At 33.9% G+C, this 22,231-nt stretch overlaps 3 protein-coding genes across 3 annotated transcripts; 2 read left to right on the top strand and 1 right to left on the bottom strand.

The window, feature by feature from the left end:
* Nucleotides 1-506: 506 nt before the first annotated feature.
* LOC127105464 (protein PHLOEM PROTEIN 2-LIKE A1) lies at nt 507-1,857 on the top strand. The gene is made up of 3 exons (XM_051042652.1): nt 507-937; nt 1,031-1,149; nt 1,226-1,857. The coding sequence occupies exons 1-3, from the start codon at nt 539-541 to the stop codon at nt 1,593-1,595; spliced, it is 888 nt and encodes a 295-aa protein (XP_050898609.1). The 5' UTR covers nt 507-538; the 3' UTR covers nt 1,596-1,857.
* A 7,777-nt stretch (nt 1,858-9,634) lies between these two features.
* Nucleotides 9,635-10,995, top strand: LOC127105465 (protein PHLOEM PROTEIN 2-LIKE A1). Its single transcript, XM_051042653.1, has 3 exons — nt 9,635-10,072; nt 10,166-10,284; nt 10,367-10,995. The coding sequence occupies exons 1-3, from the start codon at nt 9,674-9,676 to the stop codon at nt 10,731-10,733; spliced, it is 885 nt and encodes a 294-aa protein (XP_050898610.1). The 5' UTR covers nt 9,635-9,673; the 3' UTR covers nt 10,734-10,995.
* Nucleotides 10,996-11,237: 242 nt separating this feature from the next.
* On the bottom strand, nt 11,238-19,009 carry LOC127103079 (lecithin-cholesterol acyltransferase-like 4). Its single transcript, XM_051040370.1, has 10 exons — nt 18,907-19,009; nt 15,811-15,865; nt 14,944-15,079; nt 14,747-14,798; nt 14,107-14,207; nt 13,196-13,378; nt 12,789-12,946; nt 12,584-12,638; nt 11,965-12,018; nt 11,238-11,884 (listed from the first exon to the last, which is right to left on the bottom strand). Exons 1-10 carry the CDS (start codon nt 19,007-19,009, stop codon nt 11,468-11,470), a joined length of 1,314 nt encoding a protein of 437 aa, XP_050896327.1. The 3' UTR covers nt 11,238-11,467.
* Between the last annotated feature and the right edge of the window lie 3,222 nt (nt 19,010-22,231).

The following is a 22,231-nucleotide window of genomic DNA, read 5'->3' on the forward strand; positions in this document are numbered from 1 at the left end:
ATGAAAATAAACCCCAATCCTGTCTCATATCTAAAGTTGAAGAAACTAATTTGTGGCGTAGGAAGCTTTGGCACCTAAGTCTCAGAAGAATGATGAAGATTATTTTAGAAACAAGCTATTATGGACTTATCTGATCTCAAGATCGAAGAAGGTAAAATCTAAGGATGGCAAAAAAAATGTGTACCCGCAGGTGGCGCCAAATAAAATCTATCACGGGTACAGGACGGATAGCTTAATAAATATCCGCTGATAAAATAAATGGATATTTAAATATCTATTATTTAATGGATACGAATGCAGATTTAATAATACTCTCATTAAACTTTAGATAAAATGAATATCACCTATACTTATTTTTAAAAAAATTTAACAAATACATTTCCTATGTCATTATGCTGTATAAACCACCTTCTTGAGAATTTTCACAATATGTAATATTCCTAATTAGAGAATACATTACTTTCTAAAATAACAGTGTCTAATTTTATATATAAATAAAAGAAAGCACGAACGAAAAACATATAGCATACCAACTGAAATGGGGGCTTCTCTATCAGAGCTAGAGCAGCAGCACCAACATCCTCTGGGGGCTTCTCTATCAGAGCTAGAGCAGCAGCACCAACATTCACAGTCACAGCCAAAAAAAAAGCATCACCAACCAAAAGAACCACCAATCAAAACTAAGGTAAAACTACGATTATCTTCCACAGGGAAAAACTTGTTGCTGTCTCCTCAACAAAACATAGAACCCTCCAGAAAGGTGGTACAAAAGGGCCCAGCTGTAAAAGCCAAATATGAGACTCAATCAGCACAACTAAGTTTTCCTCACAACTTTGAGCGCATATTAATGGATGCAGACTCACCAGTTGATATATCTTCCAAGGAAAAGTTGTTTGATGAACTACATGATGGTGTGTACTTACATGATAAAACTCAGGCAAGTTTCAAAATGAATTTTTATTTTTAGTATAACTTATGTGTTAATGAAACTATTACTTATGCATTGAGAAATGATTATCGTTGTTTGTAGTTGTATTGGGTTGATAAGAAGACCAACGCCAATTGTTTTGTTTTGTTTGCAAGAGCACTATCAATCACTTGGGCAGAGAATCCAATTTACTGGAAATGGATACCGCAAAATGATGAAGGGTACACATACGTATCAGTGATTTCATGTTACGTTACATAGTTTTTAGTCGTGATTAATGTAAGATATGTTTTGTAGCGACGGGATGCCTGAGCTAGCTGAACTGAAGAAAGTTTGTTGGCTAGGAGTGCATGGAAAATTTGACACTAGAAAGCTTTCACCAGGAATTTTATATCAAGTTAGATTTTATGTAGTGTTGAAAGATTCGGCTCAGGGTTGGGAACTTCCGATAAATGTGAGACTAGTTCTTCCAGGAGGAAAGAAGCAGCAACACAAGGTGAATTTAATGGAGATGTTAAGGGTAGGGTGGACGGTGGTTCCGGTAGGTGAGTTTGTAGCAGGTGAGAAAGATGGTGGTGAGATGGAGATATCTTTGTTTGAATATGATGGTGGTACGTGGAAGCAGGGGCTTGTCATCGGAGGCATTGCAATCAAACCAAAAGAATGAGGAATATATAGTTATGTAATGTGGCAATAAAGCTTAGTTTCTTTTGTAATAAATAAAACAGACAAATCACCATGAATAGTCCTTTGGATTGTTCATAATATTATGCATACTATACTGCAGTCTGTCATTGTCAGAGGAGGGGTGATGGCTCTATGTTTGACACACATGGGACATTTGTCTCTGGCAATGTTTTACATAAGCTGCCCCAACTAGTATCATATATTTTTAGTGTTGCTCTATATATTTCTGTTGAGTGTCTAAATTTCTAGTGTTTATTTTCTAATTTTATACTACTAATTTACATGAAATTATACTGATATTGAAAAGTTTTTCAAAATTAAAATTGTTTAACTTTCTCAATTCACCTCCTACATGCATAATCATGTCAAAATACACAAACAAACTCCTCTACTAAACTGTTTTTCAAAATATAAATTGTTTCAGTCTAACAAATTGAACTAGGTTAAGAAAGTTCAAGTTACAGATCCTCATTTACCTTCCGGGTCTAATAGTTATTACTTTAGGACAACAAAAAATGAAAAACATAAAAGATAGGCTGATAAAAATAAATATAACTTTTCAATTGAACTTTGTACATAGGCTGATACAAATATGAATAGCACGCCACTCTTCACAAAGTTGGATAAGAATGTTAGAGATGATATTTTTTATCATAACTGACACACATATTATACAGCATAGAAAACATTGAGGAATATGGTGGCAGCATCATATGAATGTCCTTATATATACACAGAGATGTCAGCCACAATCAAAATATACATCAAGTATTCCCACCATGTTCACGTACACTTCAACAGAATGATTCATGAGGCATCAACTGAAACAGATAACGCATTCAGTTCAATGTGCTGTTTACCGTCGCTGCCAGGGTGAACAAAGACAGTAGCATGAGCCTCTGAATGCGATTTATTGGCTCCTTCTTGTGAAACAGATATTGAGCTCAAGGACATTTTGTCACCGGTATTGCTTTGACCATCTTGGTCATTGGAAATGATTTCCCATTCCTCTTTAAGGGATGTTACTACTATACCCTTTTCTGTATGGCTCTCTATTTCAAAAGCAGTAGGTAGAATCACATAATCATTGACAGGATTGTAAAAGGGATCGGGATCTCCTGCTCTCAGCCAGTGCTTGAGAATCCTGAATAGATGAGGCTCACAAAGGATACCTCGATGCTCCCCTGGGATTCCAACCCTTTCCTGCGCAATGAAGCCGTCAGCCTGCATACAAGGCCAAAAGGTAAGGCATTATTAGAATAAAGTCAATAATTGCATAAAGATGTGAAGAGGAGAGTTAACAAACCTTAGCTGACTCTACTGGAACTGTTCCATCACCATCAACACACACGAATCTGGGCTGAATATTATAAAATAGAGTCAGACTTTGTATACTAAGGAAATGAAATTCCTGGGGAGTAGTTTACACAGATGTAACACAACACACAATAGAGTCAGACTTTATTTTGGGGAGACCTAGGACTAGATCTTTTGAGACTATTTTATTTAGTAAGTCAAAGTTAACATGTGCTAAACGCCTATGCCATAACCATGAATCTTCACTCATTGTTACAAGGCATTTGTCACTTGTTAACGATACTTCGTTCAAGTCTAACGTATAGATATTATTCACTCGCAGGCCATGAAACATACTCTTCTTGTCATCAGTATGTACAATTTTGCAACAATCTTTTGAAAACGATACATTGTATCCTTTGTCACATAATTGACTGATGCTAAGTAGATTGTGTTTAAGACCTTCGACAAGCAATACATCAGAAATAGTAGTGGAAGAAGGGTTACCTATACTACCTTTACCTAGTATTGCTCCACGGTTGTTGTCACCATAGGTTACATATCCTTTCTTCTTAGCCACGAAGTCAATGAAGAGTGATATGTCTCCTGACATGTGCCTTGAGCATCCACTGTCGAGAACCCATCTTCTCTCGGTAGTCTCGAGGCATTGTACCTATGGAAATGCAATTAACACGAGAAGGTACCCAATGGCTTATTGGGTCCTGAATGGCGAGTAACGAAATGGTTGCATTGGGCAGCCATTGATAAATGCCTTTAGGAACTAAGAATCTCCTAAACCTGCATTAGTAATGGAGTGACCTTTCTTGCAACAATAAAGACAAGAGAAATTTACATTTTGATTGCCTTTGCTATCTTCATCCTTTATAACATATTTATATTTTTGATATGGATTAACCATACCTTTTCGAAAGTTTGATTTATCGATAGCAAAGGTAATCTTGGGCTCAAGAGCCTTGTCAAGTTTGGCTTTTAGGTTTCTTACTTCACCTTGTCAAATATAACAAGTATCACACCCAAAGTTTATCATCCTACTTCTAAGGTCCTCACAACCTGCTTTTGTGCTTTCTACTATAGAAGCTTTGAGTGCCTCAAGTTTCCTTTCGGATTCTCGATTTTTTTGTTCCAAATGGGTAAAAATTTGGTTATTTGAGGCAAGCCTTTTAAAGGCCTCTTTAGCTTCACAGTGTAAAGTATCAAATGCAGCTTGTAATTCATAATGAGACATACGTTTTCTTTTTTGGGGTTTCTGAGATTTTTCCATTGTTTTTCCCAAACTCGTACGCATTTTTCTTTAGGATGGATTGCAAGACAGAGAAAATATTCAAGGTTTTGTGTTGTATGTTGTTATTCTAACACCAACCTTGAACAGAAAAAATTATGCTCTCGCAATCTATCTCACATAATGGTGTTTTGGTTGTTATTGTTGTTGTTGTTGTTTCCACCTATTGCAAGGCGGTTGCTATATTTTGGAATAACCTTCCTATGTTGTTAGTAAAAAAAAACACTCCATAATTTATTTGTTTGCTCGATTGACAATATTGAGAAATTTGTTCTTAAACAAACTATAAATTACAAGAAATCTTTTTGTATCATAATATAAGATCTTGAAAATTTGTATTGAATACAATCCTTCATTTGAATATTGCAGCACACAAAGAAAGTGATGAATGGTAAAAATCTAAAAAAGGAAATAATACATGTTACTTTCAACTTTTTACCATTCACCATTTGGTTTCGCAAGTAATATATTACCTTGGTTCTTTCATAAAACTGAGGGAAAAGTCTCTATTTTATTTTATTTTTTAATTAAAAAAGAAATAACATTTTCGCTTGGTTTTATAAAAGAACCGAGGGGTATAATTACTCAATTAGCCTATAATGAATTTATGCCCTACATTCATACAGTAACAATGCTCAAGATATTGTCAACACATCAATCCACAAGACACCCTTTACATCCAATAAGAACACGAACACCACCACTATATATCATAGGCGTTGTACTTTGAAACTTAAACATTGACAATGAAAGCATTGGCCATGAAAAGCAATTTGAAGCCTGGAACAAATATGTAGGATTGATTGCAAGTGCATAAAAAAATTGTTCCAAGGGTGGTATTCTTACATAATATCTTATCTTTTAACTGGAATTTTATGTTATGTATCTAACCTTTTTTATGTTAAATCAAAAATTGAAAGCGTACAAAACTATCGAACTTGAAAAGCAATGGGTATGCAACAAAATATGGATTTGTTCTTCTTCAAGAATAACATTGATGATGATGAATCAGATTTGTCAAAAATGTGTACTTGTATATTGAAACCAAAACAATGTAACATAATAAACTTTGTACTTTAATAAAAAATGGATATTTTAAAACAATGTAATTTAATATTCTGTGTAAACAATGTAATTTGTATTTCAAAAAAATATTTTTCCCTCGGTTTTTGATAGAAACCGAGGTATGTGGCGCTAGTTTTAAAAATATAAAAAATGTTGTTGTTGGGGGTCAGACAAATGACAATTTCAACTATCTCATTAGTTAATCAGAAACTGATGGGTAAAGTGGCAAGTTTTTATGACGTCATTCGTTATCTCGCTTGTGTAAGCGAGGTAAAATCCCATTGACGCCCAAGGTAAAATATGATTTTTGTAGTAGTGAGACTGTCAGGTTAGGAGGCAAAATAAGATTTCAGATAAGAAGGCTCAACATCTTACCACTACTCGTATTCTTGAATTACTTCATATGGATTTTATGAGACCTATGCAAGTTGAGAGTCTTGAAGGTAAGAGATATATTTTTGTGTATGTTTATGACTACTCCAGGTACATCAGATGGAGTTTATTCGTGAAAAGTATGACACATTCATTATTTTGAAACTCTTTGTCGTCCTCTACAAGGTGAAAAGGGATAAGAACTTTCCCATATCATTCCCATTCGAAGCGATCTTGTCAGATAATTTGAGAACTCCAGCTTCTCTCATTTCTACATGACTTAAAGGATTGTCCATGAGTTCCCTACCCTCATCACACCTCACCATAATGGAATTGGTGAAGCGAAGAATCGTTCATTGCAAGAAATAGTTAGCGATATGATCCATGCAAAACATCTTTCATGTCCCTTTTGGGTAGAAGCAAGTCATATTCACAATCGAGTAATAATTCGGTCAAATATAAAGGTTACTCAGTATGAAAGAATGAGATTAAAATAAGGTGAAACAATTTTTGTTGAAGTTCATCTTTTAAAAATATGTTTTACCATTAGTCCTTTGTGAAGCATCGATAAAAATGTTTAAAAAATCATCGACTAAAACTAATAGAAAATGTCAAAACCACCTCGATTAAAAGAGAAAATGTTACTTTAATATATATTTTTGTAAATAGAAGTCAAAGTGTCAATTAAATTAAAAAAATATTAATTTTTGATTGTTTATTTATCTAATATTTAAATACAAAGAAGTTAAAACTCCAATTAGATTAAAAAAAAAAAGGAATATCACCAATATTTATTTTTGATGTTCTTGAAATTTTTAACAAATCCAATTTTATTTAAGGAAGGACTTTGACTTAATAAGATCAGGTCAATGTTTTATTTTTCCTTAGTAAAAACTTACTTAGGATTTCATATAGATATGTCGCTTCCTTTTTCAAAGAGACGCGAGTCTCACATGTTTAAGTTGATTTTCTAATACTAGCAAATTCAAACTTAAGCATTTTATTACTTTCTTCAAGAAACTCAAGATATTCCTTAAGATGAGACCGTTATATACTATTGACTACTTCTAATTAGTGAATTTCCTTTCCTTTGGGCTACAACCCTCCACACATAAGTGATGATTGCACCAGACTGGGATACCAATTCTTTGTGTTTCTTATTTATAATTTATTTGATTGTTCATCGATTATTTCATATCAATTTTTCTCACACATTGTTTCTACATTGTGTGTGACATCTTGTTATAGATCAAACATAATTTTAATTGACATCAGAGTATGCACCCTGCTTTAGTTGGGTGCATTTTAGGATATCTATTCTATTATGTTTAAGATGGACAATACCAAGGAATTAGGATATATTAACCGTCCACCAATTCTTGATGGTACTAATTATGACTATTGGAAGAACATATGGTCTCCTTTCTTAATATCATGGATGACAAAACTTGGAAAGAGATCATCAATGAATGAAATCCTCCTACGATCAAAGATGATGATGATTCAGAATATGTGAAGCCTGGAAAAGATTAGACATATGTCGAAGATGAAGATGCACTTGGGAGTTATCATTTTCATAATTCTATTTACAATGGAGTTTACAAAAATATAGTTAGAGGAATGAATCATTAACATAAGCACTAGTGCTAAAGAGGAATGAAAAACTCTTGAAGTTGCTCATTAAGGAACTTCCAAAGTTTTTATGTCAAGACTTCAACTTTTTACCACGAAATTTGAAATTTTGAACATGTTTGAGGATGAACCTATTAGTGAATTTAATGTACATCTTTGTGACATTGCTGATAACTCATTCGCTCTTGTTGAAAAGATGTCATACGAGAAGCCTATAAGAAAAATTCTAGGATCTCTACCAAAGAGGTTTATTATGAAGGTTACTACCATTGAGGAAGTTAAAAATATATTCAAAATGAAATTTAATTAATTGATTGACTCCTTACCCACCTTTGATATTGCCATTGATGAAAAATCTGAGAGAAAGAATAAAGGTGTACCAAAGTTGACATTGTTGATCATGAAGACCATGTAGTCAATGACACTGATGATAATTTAACTGAATCTATTTCTATACTCACTAAGAGCTTTAGCATGAGAAAATTGATAGAAGATTTGGGAACAATGTCATTCCACTGTCAAAGACAATAAACAACAAAATCTGAAAAGTGGTAAATTTTAGCGTCGAGGAAAATATGGTAAAATAAAAAACTCTTGTGATCCCAACAAAGCTAAAGAAATCCAATGTCGTGAATGTGAAGGATTTGGACATATCAAATTTGAATGTTTTAATTTTATAATAAAAAAAAGAAAAAACTATAATGTTGCCTTTTCAGATGATGAATCTGACAAAGAACGTGAGTTTGATAAAAACAAATAATGTTGTGGCTCTTACTACTCGCTTCAAAGAGATTTCTAATACGGAGTTACCTAATGCTTATATATTTCCTAATTGTAATGGGAATGAAAGTGATGAAGATGAGTTATCGATTGATGCCCTTTATGTAGCATATACAAGCTCTTTATTTAAAGTGGAATGAAGAATCAAAAGTGATTAACAAAAAAAGGTATGAATTGAAGCTATTTTTCAAGAAAAAAATTGAACCATGCTCACTATTAATGATTTGAAGCAAGAAGTTGGGCGTCTTAATTCTGAACTTGAAGGTATGACCAAATATGTGCGCATGCTAAATTATGGATATGATAAACTTGATGACATTTTAAGTATGGGCAAACTTGCAAAGAATAAAAAGAACTTGGATATACTAGCATATCATCAGCCCCAAATATTGTGTTTGTTCCTCCTACACATAAATCAGAAACTACGATGTATGGTATAATATCACAACAACCTACCTAACATTATTAGTAGCACACTAACACCTTAGTCAAATCTCTCAGGGTTTGTCATTACTATGGTTGGTGTGGGCACATTCATCTTTATGTTATAAACTATATGGTAAAAATCTACATAAAAACAACTATATCCCTAGTGGAATGTAAAGACTGATCGGCATCCTCAATAACTATAATGTGACAAGCCTAACTTCAAGCTAATATTGCTTGCAACTTTCTCAAAATTTCATCTAGAGAAAACTAGTACTTTAATAGAAATTATTAAAGACATGTGGCTAATGAAAGGAACTATCTAAAGAATATCAAACCCTATTCCAACTATTATGTTAGTTTTTGCGATGGTGTTAGATGATAAATTATTGAAAAGGGTCAGATAGATTATCCTGGACTTCCTTGTCTTAAAGATGTGTTGTTGATTGATATCTTATTGGAAACTTCATCATCATCCGTTAATTATGTGATCAGGATTTAAGCATTAAGTTTAATAGCGAAGAATGCACGATTACATATAAACAACACACTTAACTCATGAAGGATTCTAGATCTAGTAACAATTGCTACTTGTAGTTACTCATTTATGAAAATAAACCCCAATCCTGTCTCATATCTAAAGTTGAAGAAACTAATTTGTGGCGTAGGAAGCTTTGGCACCTAAGTCTCAGAAGAATGATGAAGATTATTTTAGAAAAAAGCTATTATAGACGTATCTGATCTCAAGATCGAAGAAGGTAAAATCTAGGGATGGTAAAAAAAATGTGTACCCGCAGGTGGCGCCAAATAAAATCTATCACAGATACGGGGCGGGTAGCTTAATGAATATCCGCTTATAAAATAAATGAATATTTAAATACCAACTATTTAATGGATACAAATGCAGGTTTAATAATACTCTAATTAGACTTTAGATAAAATGAATATCACCGAAACTTATTTTTGGTGTTTTTTAACAAATACATTTCCTATGTCATTATGCTGTATAAAAAAATTCCTAATCAGAGAATTTTCTACAGAGTAAATATTCCAAAAGGATCATCAACTCACGGTCTGAAGCAAATATTCCTAATCAGAGAATACATTACTTTCTAAAATAACAGTATCTAATTTTATATATAAATAAAAGAAAGCACGAACGAAAAACATATAGCATACCAACTGAAATGGGGGCTTCTCTATCAGAGCTAGAGCAGCAGCACCAACATCCTCTGGGGGCTTCTCTATCAGAGCTAGAGCAGCAGCACCAACATTCACAGTCACAGCCAAAAAAAAAGCATCACCAACCAAAAGAACCACCAATCAAAACTAAGGTAAAACTACGATTATCTTCCACAGGGAAAAACTTGTTGCTGTCTCCTCAACAAAACATAGAACCCTCCAGAAAGGTGGTACAAAAGGGCCCAGCTGTAAAAGCCAAATATGAGACTCAATCAGCACAACTAAGTTTTCCTCACATTTTTGAGCGCATATTAAGGGATGCAGACTCACCAGTTGATAGATCTTCCAAGGAAAAGTTGTTTGATCAACTACATGGTGGTGTGTACTTACATGATAAAACTAAGGCAAGTTTCAAAATGAATTTTTATTTTTAGTATAACTTATTTGTTAATGAAACTATTACTTATGCATTGAGAAATGATTATCGTTGTTTGTAGATGTATTGGGTTGATAAGAAGACCAACGCCAACTGTTTTGTGTTGTTTCCAAGAGCACTATCAATCACTTGGGCAGAGAATCCAATTTACTGGAAATGGATAGAGCGAAATAATGAAGGGTACACATACATATCAGTGATTTCATGTTACGTTACATAGTTTTTAGTCGTGATTAATGTAAGATATGTTTTGTTGCGACAGGCTGCCTGAGGTAGTTGAACTGAAGAAAGATTGTTGGCTAGAAGTGCATGGAAAATTTGACACTAGAATGCTTTCACCAGGAATTTTATATGAAGTTTTATTTTATGTAAAAATGAAAGATCCGGTTCAGGGTTGGGAACTTCCGATAAATGTGAGACTTGTTCTTCCAGGAGGAAAGAAGCAGCAAGGCAAGGTGAGTTTAATGGAGATGTTAAGGGGAAGGTGGATGGAAGTTCCGGTAGGTGAGTTTGTAGCATGTGAGAAAGATGGTGGTGAGATGGAGATATCTTTGTTTGAATATGATGGTGGTATATATAGTTATGTGGGGTTTGTCAGCGGAGGCATTGTAATCAAACCAAAAGAATGAGGAATATATAGTTATGTAATGTGGCAATAAAGCTTAGTTTCTTTTGTAATAAATAAAACAGACAAATCACCATGAATAGTCCTTTGGATTGTTCATAATATTATGCATACTATACTGCAGTGTGTCATTGTCAGAGGAGGGGTGATGGCTCTATGTTTGACACACATGGGACATTTGTCTCTGGCAATGTTTTACATAAGCTGCCCCAACTAGTATCATATATTTTTAGTGTTGCTCTATATATTTCTGTTGAGTGTCTAAATTTCTAGTGTATATTTTCTAATTTTATACTACTAATTTACATGAAATTATACTGATATTGAAAAGTTTTTCAAAATTAAAATTGTTTAACTTTCTCAATTCACCTCCTACATGCATAATCATGTCAAAATACACAAACAAACTCCGGGTCTAATAGTTATTACTTTAGGACAACAAAAAATGAAAAACATAAAAGATAGGCTGATAAAAATAAATATAACTTTTTCAATTGAACTTTGTACATAGGCTGATACAAATATGAATAGCACGCCACTCTTGACAAAGTTGGATAAGAATGTTAGAGATGATATTTTTTATCATAACTGACACACATATTATACAGCATAGAAAACATTGAGGAATATGGTGGCAGCATCATATGAATGTCCTTATATATACACAGAGATGTCAGCCACAATCAAAATATACATCAAGTATTCCCACCATGTTCACGTACACTTCAACAGAATGATTCATGAGGCATCAACTGAAACAGATAATGCATTCAGTTCAATGTGCTGTTTACCGTCGCTGCCAGGGTGAACAAAGACAGTAGCATGAGCCTCAGAATGCGATTTATTGGCTCCTTCTTGTGAAACAGATATTGAGCTCAAGGACATTTTGTCACCGGTATTGCTTTGACCATCTTGGTCATTGGAAATGATTTCCCATTCCTCTTTAAGGGATGTTACTACTATACCCTTTTCTGTATGGCTCTCTATTTCAAAAGCAGTAGGTAGAATCACATAATCATTGACAGGATTGTAAAAGGGATCGGGATCTCCTGCCCTCAGCCAGTGCTTGAGAATCCTGAATAGATGAGGCTCACAAAGGATACCTCGATGCTCCCCCGGGATTCCAACCCTTTCCTCCGCAATGAAGCCGTCAGCCTGCATACAAGGCCAAAAGATAAAGCATTACTAAAATAAAGTCACTAATTGCATAAAGATATGAAGAGGAGTTAACAAACCTTAGCTGACTCTACTGGAACTGTTCCATCACCATCAACACACACGAACCTGGGCTGAATATTATAAAATAGAGTCAGACTTTGTATACAAAGGAAATGAAATTCCTGGGGAGTAGTTTACACAGATGTAACACAACACACAATAAAGTAAAATCTGCACATATACGAAATAGAAGATAAAACAAAGGAAATAGATGTGAATTGAAATAGTTATAGATTCAAGTTGAGGCAAGAAAAGAGGTTGCCGCATTCCAAATTCATGTTGAGGCAAGAGAAGAGGTTGCCGCATTCCAAATTCAAGTTGAGGCAAGAGAAGAGGTTGCCGCATTCCAAATTCAAGTTGATGTTCTGAAGGCTTAAAAGCTATTAAAATTTACTCATTGCATTAATATACACACAGATTTTTAAACTAATTAAAAATTCTAAAATAAGGGCCAAATAGCATATGCAAATTGGCCAGACTTTTTCCAAAGGAAGTATGGATAAAAAGTTGTAGTGGAAATTAGGGGAATCAATAACATGTCCACTGAACCATATAGCTTTGGCTACCTTTCGATAGATAAGATGCACCAATAAATATAAATGTATATTTGCAAAATTGAAAAAATTACAAATGTACCTGTAAATAACGTAACTCATGCAGATCTGAAACAGGCTTGTCTGCATTTCCATAGCTGCAGAATAGTTGTCATGTAAAGCGAGGGTCACATATATTAAAAGGAATACCAAATACCTATGAGAAAGTACTAGACCGATCCCATCGCAATTAATACGCATTCTTAGGGCAACAGTGGTATGACCCAATGAATTGATAGAGACATTACCAAATGCTATGAGGGGTCTGAAGATTGGTCCCATAAATATTGTAAAATTTAACACCCGATGGAAGTTTGGCAGAAGATAGAATCTCCTGCGTTTTGTTTGCCCATTCCAAAATCTCTGAGTTGAATGGCAGAGGCAATTCCTCACCATCATAATTAAGCTGGACATCAAACCAATCTAAAATTAAGGTGCATACAAGTAAATATCCTAGACAACTAGGTCTTGAATAGCAACATATCTATTCTCAAACATATAAATGTATTTCCAGACAGTGTTGTCAAATAGCAGTTATAGTGTAGTGGAATTTGAACAAAATTATTTTGTAATACATTATTTAACCCCTTGGATATTTACTAAGCTCAACTAAACAGCAAGCTGAGCAAGGTAGAGCTTGTAAGTTGTAACTCACTTTGTTGTTTAAAAGAGCTTGCTTCAAAATCTCGACACTATCACATGGCGGATATGACTCCAGAATAACATGAGATTTTCCATCCGAATGAAGTCTCTCACGCCACAATTCCAGAACAGTAATGTGTTGCCAATGAAAATTAGGACATGCCATCAGTTCATATATTGATGGACACTCAATCAGCTGTGACATGGAACAATCTTCAATAAGTAATTTTGAAAACCAAGGCATCTAAATGCCAAAAGAAAAGAAAAAAATGTATTATAAGTTCATACCAAAATGCACACATTAAAAGAAAATCCACATGCAAGATTATGCTTATACAATCTTGTGCATAGGAAAGAAGAAAAACATTATAACAGAGAACACTGCATCATACAATCAAGGAAAATACAAACCGAGCAATCAAAGGCAAGTGATCGTGCACGAAAATGCTATATAATAATAATGTAATAACTTGTACAAACTATAAATAATAGCAGCCAAAACTAGTTTATATTTTTTCTTATGTATTATGACATTGCATACTATTTTGCTTTTGATATGAACATAGATATCAAACGAATGATTGCGAATTTTGATTATCATTTAATCATTATTGCCTTTTGGCTTTGGTTTAAGGGTGAGTTCATCAGTATTTTCCTTTTGCTTCATGCTGGATAACAAACATTTAATACATTTGGACAGCTATATCACTGAAGGATAAACTGTTGAGACAGTCGAATAAACTCGTATAGAAATCATACAAGTATTAAATACTCAGCACCCTCAAATATCTGTATCCAACAGATATCAGAGATAATATACACCACAAGAGAAAGGACTCTGACAAGTCCCTGTAATAGGGATTCGTTGCACTACTAATTGAAGTCAAAACACAAATTGAGAAGGCCAAAATAATTGATCTGTACCAACTGGTGCATACTCCATTTGGAAATAAAAAAGTTTTGCTCCCATCCTTCCACAAATGACATTCCATTTAAAAGGGTAGAATTGGCACATCCAGGGGCACCTGCAAAAACGTACAGCTGCATCATTATGGTAAAAAAAAATTTAAGAAACCTCCATCTAGCTGCAAGAACTTAGATGATATAAAAACCAATACATGAATGAAAGACTATAAAATCAGAGAGAAACTGAAGAGTTTCAAAACAGAAATTATGAGAAAAAGAATTGAGCTAATGTGAACAGTTGCCATCAAAAGGCATGATGGTAACAGCATCGCACCTATCACTTTCAAATTTAACGTTTGCTTAATCTCTTTCACCAAGACAAGCAAAAACACCATAAATAAACTATATTTCCTTTTCTTTATTATTTATCCTCCAATATTTCAAAAACCCTCCTTTTGATGCAAATTTTTGTGCATCAACTATTTACTCTCTACCGCATACAGATGACATTGCTCTCTCTAATAAGATTAAGGAAAACAATTTCCAACAGTCCCGGCTTTACAAATTGCATTGAAGTGCTAGAAGAATCATATTCGTCAAATATCCTTATTGTTTACTTCTGATCTTTTGAGTATATACAGAATAGAATATTACTTACCCTGGAATGGCGCAGTAATTGCAATCCAATTCTTAACATATTTCTCAAAAATCTGCAAAGGACAACAAAATTGCAAACTGAAAAATTACATCTTAACAGTGAAAAAATTCCAAGGTTTTGATGGATATAAATGACAAGGTTAAAGAAAACTACAAAATAAAGTAAAATTGATCTAGGAAGCTTAATGTATGTATTACATCACTATGCAGGGACAAGAAACATTTCACCAAAAGACCACCCATAGAATGACTTATGAGGTTTATCTTTTTCCCTCCAGCAGCATTATAAATTAATTCCAACTTTGTGGCAAGCCGATCCATTGTTTCCTGCAACCTGAATGAAAATAATCAGAATTGTTAAAGACCTTGTCTTTAGGATTGTGGGAAATTATATCACTGGGAAATCTAACAACAAAACAAAACAAAAAAAACAATTTGAAGATAGCAATTCAGATTAAATTATTTGCACAGTTGTAGTCTACTTTAGGCTATGCTTGTTGAACAGATAACAACTTCCTGAGAGAACTGTTCTGTAAAAACAATCACAAAGACAAATACAGGATACAAATATTATTAAAAATGAAGTGCCTCTTTAGATTGACTTATCTAAGCCTATCTACTGACATGAGCACTTCTGGGACAGTTAGACAAAACCTATGAAAACAGCTTATGACTTCATAAGTTGTTTTCAGCTTATTTTCATAAGCATTGCAAGATAGCAGATGAAAATAGCATATAGCTTATACAAAACAATTTACATTTATTTTACCTTTTGGTATAGAAATGGCTTATACATAAGCATTTTTCATGCTGTAAGCTACAAATTTATCTATTTATCCAAACAGGGTCAGAGTCTATTATCAAAATGAGATCTATTTTTATCTTGCAGAAAGATGAAATGAACTAATATCATAAAATTTACAGATGTGAAAAGTGGAGTCTCTAAAGAAAATTACACTAAATTAATTTGGGTAAATAATGAGAAGGGAATGGGTTCATTTTTCAATTTTGATCAAATCACTGTCATTAAACCATTCCTGTTCCAGTTTATGATTAGTTAGCTACCTATTGCTTTGTCGAAAGTCATATCCAAAGGGGAGCTCCAAAAATGTTGTCTGCCCTAAATTTTGTATTGCTTTGTCTTTGATCAATGAATTTTGTTTGTGTATTATTCTTTTTCAGTTTAATTACTACCTTATCTTTGAATAGAAAATAAGTCACAATAGATAGAAAATAGTGTGATCGAGATCAAAGTGACTTTGCTGAGTAATGATTGATGAAGAAAGGGGACATCATTGTTGTTGCTTAATGTACAGATATAAACTTGTGAGGTTTGAGCCATAATATTTCCATTTGTTTACTTATTTATTTTTCTGAGTGTATCCATGCAATTGTAATATCTAGAACTTACATTTTATTTGTTTAAAGTAAGTTGATATGATAAACATGCATAGAGACAGTTGTTTGTGAAAACTCTACGGACTTATAAACTACCCTTGCATTATGACTGATATCCATTGTTAACCAATTTGAGAATTAGCATTTCCTTTGGAGAATTAGCCTATTACAAGCCCTTGACTTAAAATATATAAATCTTTCCATCCTCCTTAGAGTTAGGTAGATAGATTTTAATTTTGGTATAAGTTAACACTAAGTTTGGGGTTGCTCTTAGAAGTTAGCAACACTTAACTTGGGGTTGGGGGTACTATAGAATTTGGTCTAAGAAAAGAAAAATAAATAAAAATAAGATGTTAAAACATGGCATTTTCAACAAAAAAAATTGATGAAAAAGACCACAAATTTGAAAAATCTCTAGTACCGAGTATGAAAGAAAGAATGATATGAAAGGGAAAAGATAACAGAAGGACAAAGAGGTACCTAACTCCAAGGTTTAAGCCAACTATCCAAAAATTATCCTACCCTGACTGATTTTGGAGATAACTTATAAATTCACTGGTTTTTACCCTTGTATGTTGATTGAGTGAACTTCCTTTCAATTGAGTGCATCATGGTAAGTAGAGAGACAGGTTAAGTAATGGTGATGTAATAAATTATCAGATTTGATTAAAGCAAATCATGAAATGAAGGTCTTGATTAGCAAAATCAAGTGACATTCATGTGGTAAGGTTTCTAATTTTTTTGATAAAGTTTTAGTGTGCGTACAGGTTACTTGAGGACAAGCAACAATTTAAATTTGGGGTTATGATGAAGGGTTATCAATGCTCGTCATTTAGCAAGAAAAACCATTGAATTCCGAAAAGAATTGAGCAAGTTAGAAGCATTTAATTGAAAAAGCTGGAAAAAAACGCCATAGGGTGAAGAAAATGACTTAGTGAGAAAATTAGTGAAAAAAAGGAGCAAAAACACATTGAAGCCCCTGAATTTTACACGACTATAACATGCGCACACTGCCTCAAACGAGCCAGCGTTGAAAAGCAATACGCCTGCATTGAAGTAATGATAGTGCAACGCGCCCGCGTTCCAGCAGCTTTATAAGAGAGAGAGAGAGAGAGAGAGAGAGAGAGAGAGAGAGAGAGAGAGAGAGAGAGAGAGAGAGAGAGAGAGAGAGAGAGAGACATTTTAAAGTGATTTTGGAAATTTTGAAGGCCATTGGAGAGTTTTTTCTTTAGTGATTTTTCATGCTCTTTGAATCTAAACTATTGGTATTGATTAATTTCAGCACGAGTAGCTAGATTCCTTTAGGTTCGGTCAAATTTGAGGACGAACCTATTTTTACTTGATCAAGACATATGACCGGATGATATTAATGTTAATGTTATGACTTATTGTTATTATTCAGTTAATAATTATGAGACATATGTGTCACACCCCAATTTTGACCCTGAATCGCGGAATCAATACATATATCACAATTTTTGCATCTTTGCATATCATAACATGCACCCCATACCGCATATAATTCCTAGAATGTTAGTCCAAAATAAATTTTTGGATCTAAAAACAGACTGATTGAATCAATTTTCAAATGTGTGTCAAATCAGTGGACGAAAGATATCAAAATTGAGCTTACAGACATCAATTTTATTAATCTATTTTTCGCGTACTTTAACCTGGTGGTTCTCGATTTATTTTTTCAACTACTTTTTCGGTTACATTTTGATTCGCCTGAGCGTTTTAATCGGATAATTTTTTTTTTCAAATTCGATAAAAATCTGTATGTTTTCGAGAAGTTTATTTTACAATGATCATTGTGGTGCAACCATATTAATTTTTTGGGCATTTTTGTGCCCGATTTTTATTAATTTTTTATCCATTTATTTATGTTTTCTAGTCAAAATAATTGGGACAATTATTTAGAAATTATCTTATTTTTAGTTTGAATTTTGATTGTGTCGTTTATTTTAAATTTATTTTTGAAATTCCACTTAATAATTTAAATTTGTTAAAGAAAATCAAGAAAATAGGAAAATATATCTCTTCTTCTAATAACTTTGTGCCATGTGTCCTCACAAGAAATTCATTCAAAATTTCTCTCCCTCTCATGAGTCCGCTTTTCTCGATGGTGATATAATAAACAAAAAGCTAGAAATGGTTTTGTTCCTCCAACAAGAGAGACTACACAAAAAATGAGAACCACATTTGGGATTCCCACTAGCATCTTTCTCTCACTCCACTAAAACGAAAAAGACAAAAAAGAGGGATATAGCAAATCTGAGATGGAAACACGGTGCATGAGAGAGGTGCTATTTTATTTCAAAACAATCCTATAAGAACCAATAGGTGGCTGACAATCTATTTTCATAATATAAAAAAAAGATCTCGTTGGTTGGTTCCCTCACGTGTGGTATTCTTCATCTCCTCTCTCTAATTTGAGTCTGCTACAAAAACGCAAAACCAACGTCACACCCTCTTCTTCCTAAAAATACCTCTCCACTATAATTCTTCTTCACTCTTTTTCCATTATAAAACAACAAACCTTCAACTCTCATACGTCATACCTCCTTCATCTCTCTACATCAAAATACACAAACCACAAACCACACACCATTCAACCACTTACCTCATCTTCCATTCTTCCAAACAAAACTCACACCCTGTAAATCTTCACAACCGTGACACCGACCTTATTCACCACATCCTCTCCTCACAATTGTGTAATCATCATTCAAATAACTCCCTTCACTTCAACATCAAAGCCACCGTGAGAAACACCATCCTCTCCGTAAACCACCAACATACGCATCAAGCGACAACCTTTGCTTCCATGATACCGTCGCTGGGAACCATCCTTAAACTCCTCCATCGTGAGTTTCACCGGCGCCTACAATATCATCACCGAAAACCACAACCATTGCCATTGCCTTCAGTGTAAAGGTTTTGTTGCGTTCATTCTGGTTTTGTTTGTCTGAGAATGCATTGTTTATGTTTCTCTTGGTTTTCATTTCTTTTAGATTATTTATTACTTTCTTAAAAATGACCTTAATTAAACATGAAGTTGGAAATGCAGTGGCCATTTTTTGTTTTCTGAGTGGTTTGTTGTTTGTCACTTGAGTAGATACATTGAAGGTTGAGACACTAAAAATAATTCATAATTGATAGCCATCATCTTTGCCATTATCATCTTCATGTTTCTTTTGATGAGAACTTGAATTTGTGTCATGTTTGGTTTGAGTTTTGGAGTTTTTTTATTTGCAATGTGAAGAAGTAGATAAACAGTGGTTGTTCATGAAAGCATAGTGTTGGTACTTAGTTTTCATGTTCATTTTGTTATACCATTTATTGCGTTTGTTTTCTCTTATATATCATTCATTGCCATTGTTTGACAGATTGAGGTCAGTGGTTGAGATTGTTGAGGCTCTGGTCTACCAACTCCCTTGACTTGGGTTTGATTCCATTGTGTCGCGTTTTCTTTTTTGGGGTTTCTGAGTTTTTTCCATTGTTTTTTCCAAACTCGTACGCATTTTTCTTTAGGATGGATTGCAAGACAGAGAAAATATTCAAGGTTTTGTGTTGTATGTTGTTCTTCTAACACCAACCTTGAACAAAAAAAATTATGCTCTCGCAATCTATCTCACATAATGGTGTTTTGGTTGTTGTTGTTGTTGTTGTTTCCACCTATTACAAGGCGATTGTTATATTTTGGAATAACCTTCCTATGTTGTCAGTAAAAAAAACACTCCATAATTTATTTGTTTCCTCGATTGACAACATTGAGAAATTTGTTCTTAAACATACTATAAATTACAAGAAATCTTTTTGTTTCATAATATAAGATCTTGAAAATTTGTATTGAATACAATCCTTTATTTGAATATTGCAGCACACAAAGAAAGTGATGAATGGTAAAAATCTAAAAAAGGAAATAATACATGTTACTTTCAACTTTTTACCATTCACCATTTGGTTTTGCAAGTAATATATTACCTTGGTTCTTTCATGAAACTGAGGGAAAAGTCTCTATTTTATTTTATTTCTCAATTAAAAAAAGAAATAACATTTTCGCTTAGTTTTATAAAAGAACCGAGGGGTATAGTTACTCAATTAGCCTATAATAAATTTATGTCCTACATTCATACAGTAACAACGCTTAAGATATTGTCAACACATCAATCCACAAGATACTCATTACATCCAATAAGAACACGAACACCACCACTATATATCATAGGCATCGTTGTTGGTTCTAAGTGTTGGCAGCAATTTTGGTAAAACAAGGAGTGTTCACAAGATGTTGTGTGTGATGTCTTAACATAAGATATCCTGTGTACCTGCTGGAGTTCAAGAACATGATCATGCAGGATTGTTTCAGAATGTCATACACAATGTCATGGCATCTGATAATATGTACCTGCTGGAGTTTAAATGGAAAACATAATTATGCAGGATTGTTTCAGGATTTCATACACGATGTCATGACATCTGATATTATATACCTGCTGGAAATTATAAAAGGAATTATGGAATTATGCAGGATTGTTCCAGGATGTCAGACCCGATGTCATGACATCCTGTACACAGAACATTCAGTGTGAATGTCTGGTGTTATGTGATTGCGCAATTAATGGTAATCTATGTATGATTTAAGATCTGATTTGCAGGCGCATTCAATCATTGATTACAACCTGATTTACTTATTTTCCAAGGAGATCTAACCAGCTGTTATGAAAAGATTTAATTGGAAAATAGTTTTAGGGTTCTCAAGATGTCCAAGCCCAGCTGAAAGCTTCTATAAAAAGGGACTTGGAAAACCTGTTTTAAAACACAACCAATATTGAGCGAAGTATAGAGAGAGAGTTAGGGTTTGTGTCTTGTTTAGTCGTGAGACTTGTAAGCTATTCAAGTCATCCTTAGATGATTGAATTGGTCTGATTTGTGGTTGTAATTTGTCACTTTAAAGCTTGTAAACAAGAGTGTGTGTCTACTTGATCAAAGTTGTTAAGCAAGATTAAGTGTGTGTCTACTTGATCAAAGTTGTTAAGCAAGATCAAGTGTGTGTCTACTTGATTGAAACTGTGAACTAAAATCAAGTGTGTGTTATTGAAAAGTGTTTTCTTTTCTCAAGGGATTGTTGTTTAAAATCACAGGTGTGATTGTAGAGAAGTGAGCGGGTTCTCATATCTAAGAGTGCTTAGGTAGATATTTGCACGGGTAGAGATTACGTGAGAAAGACTGTAACTTGTTGAAGTGTACGGAGAGGAGAATCTTTGAACTGATTCTATTTAGTGGATTTCCTTCCTGACTTGGTAGCCCCCAGACGTAGGTGAGTTGCACCGAACTGGGTTAGCAATTGCTTGTGTCTTTTGCATTACCATTCTTTATCTTTATCCTATTTGTGTTACTCAGATATTAGTGTCGTGACATTACCTTCGACATCTCTTATTTGATACCAGAATTTTAATTGGTATCAGAGCAGGCATCCTGCTCTGGTTCTGGGTGAGATCTTGGGACAATACTTTCTGGTACAATGGAGAGAGATGGAGGATCTGTTCACAGGCCACCAATTTTGGATGGATCTAACTATGACTACTGGAAACCTAGAATGGTAGCCTTCATAAAAACTCTTGATAATAAGGCTTGGAAGACTGTGTTAACAGGCTGGGAATATCCAATGATTACTAAGGAAGGAAAAGCCACTACTGAGAAGAAGCTTGAAGAACAATGGTCCAAGGAGGAGGATGACCTAGCCCTTGGAAATTCTAAAGCATTGAATTCCATCTTCAATGGAGTAGACAAGAACATCTTCATATTAGTAAACAACTATGAAGTGGCTAAAGATGCTTGGGACATTCTCAAAACCACTCATAAAGGCACCTCTAGAGTGAAAATGTCTAGACTATAGCTGCTCACCACCAAGTTTGAAAATTTAAGGATGAAAGAAGATGAAAATATTCATGAATTTCACATGAGCATCCTTGAAATTGCCAATGCCTCTGGATCTTTGGGAGAGAAGATGTCAGATGAAAAGTTAGTAAGGAAAATACTCAGATCACTCCCTAAGAGATTTGCTATGAAAGTAACAACCATA

Source organism: Lathyrus oleraceus, chromosome 7, assembly GCF_024323335.1.
Source record: "Lathyrus oleraceus cultivar Zhongwan6 chromosome 7, CAAS_Psat_ZW6_1.0, whole genome shotgun sequence".
Lineage (NCBI taxonomy): Eukaryota > Viridiplantae > Streptophyta > Magnoliopsida > Fabales > Fabaceae > Lathyrus > Lathyrus oleraceus.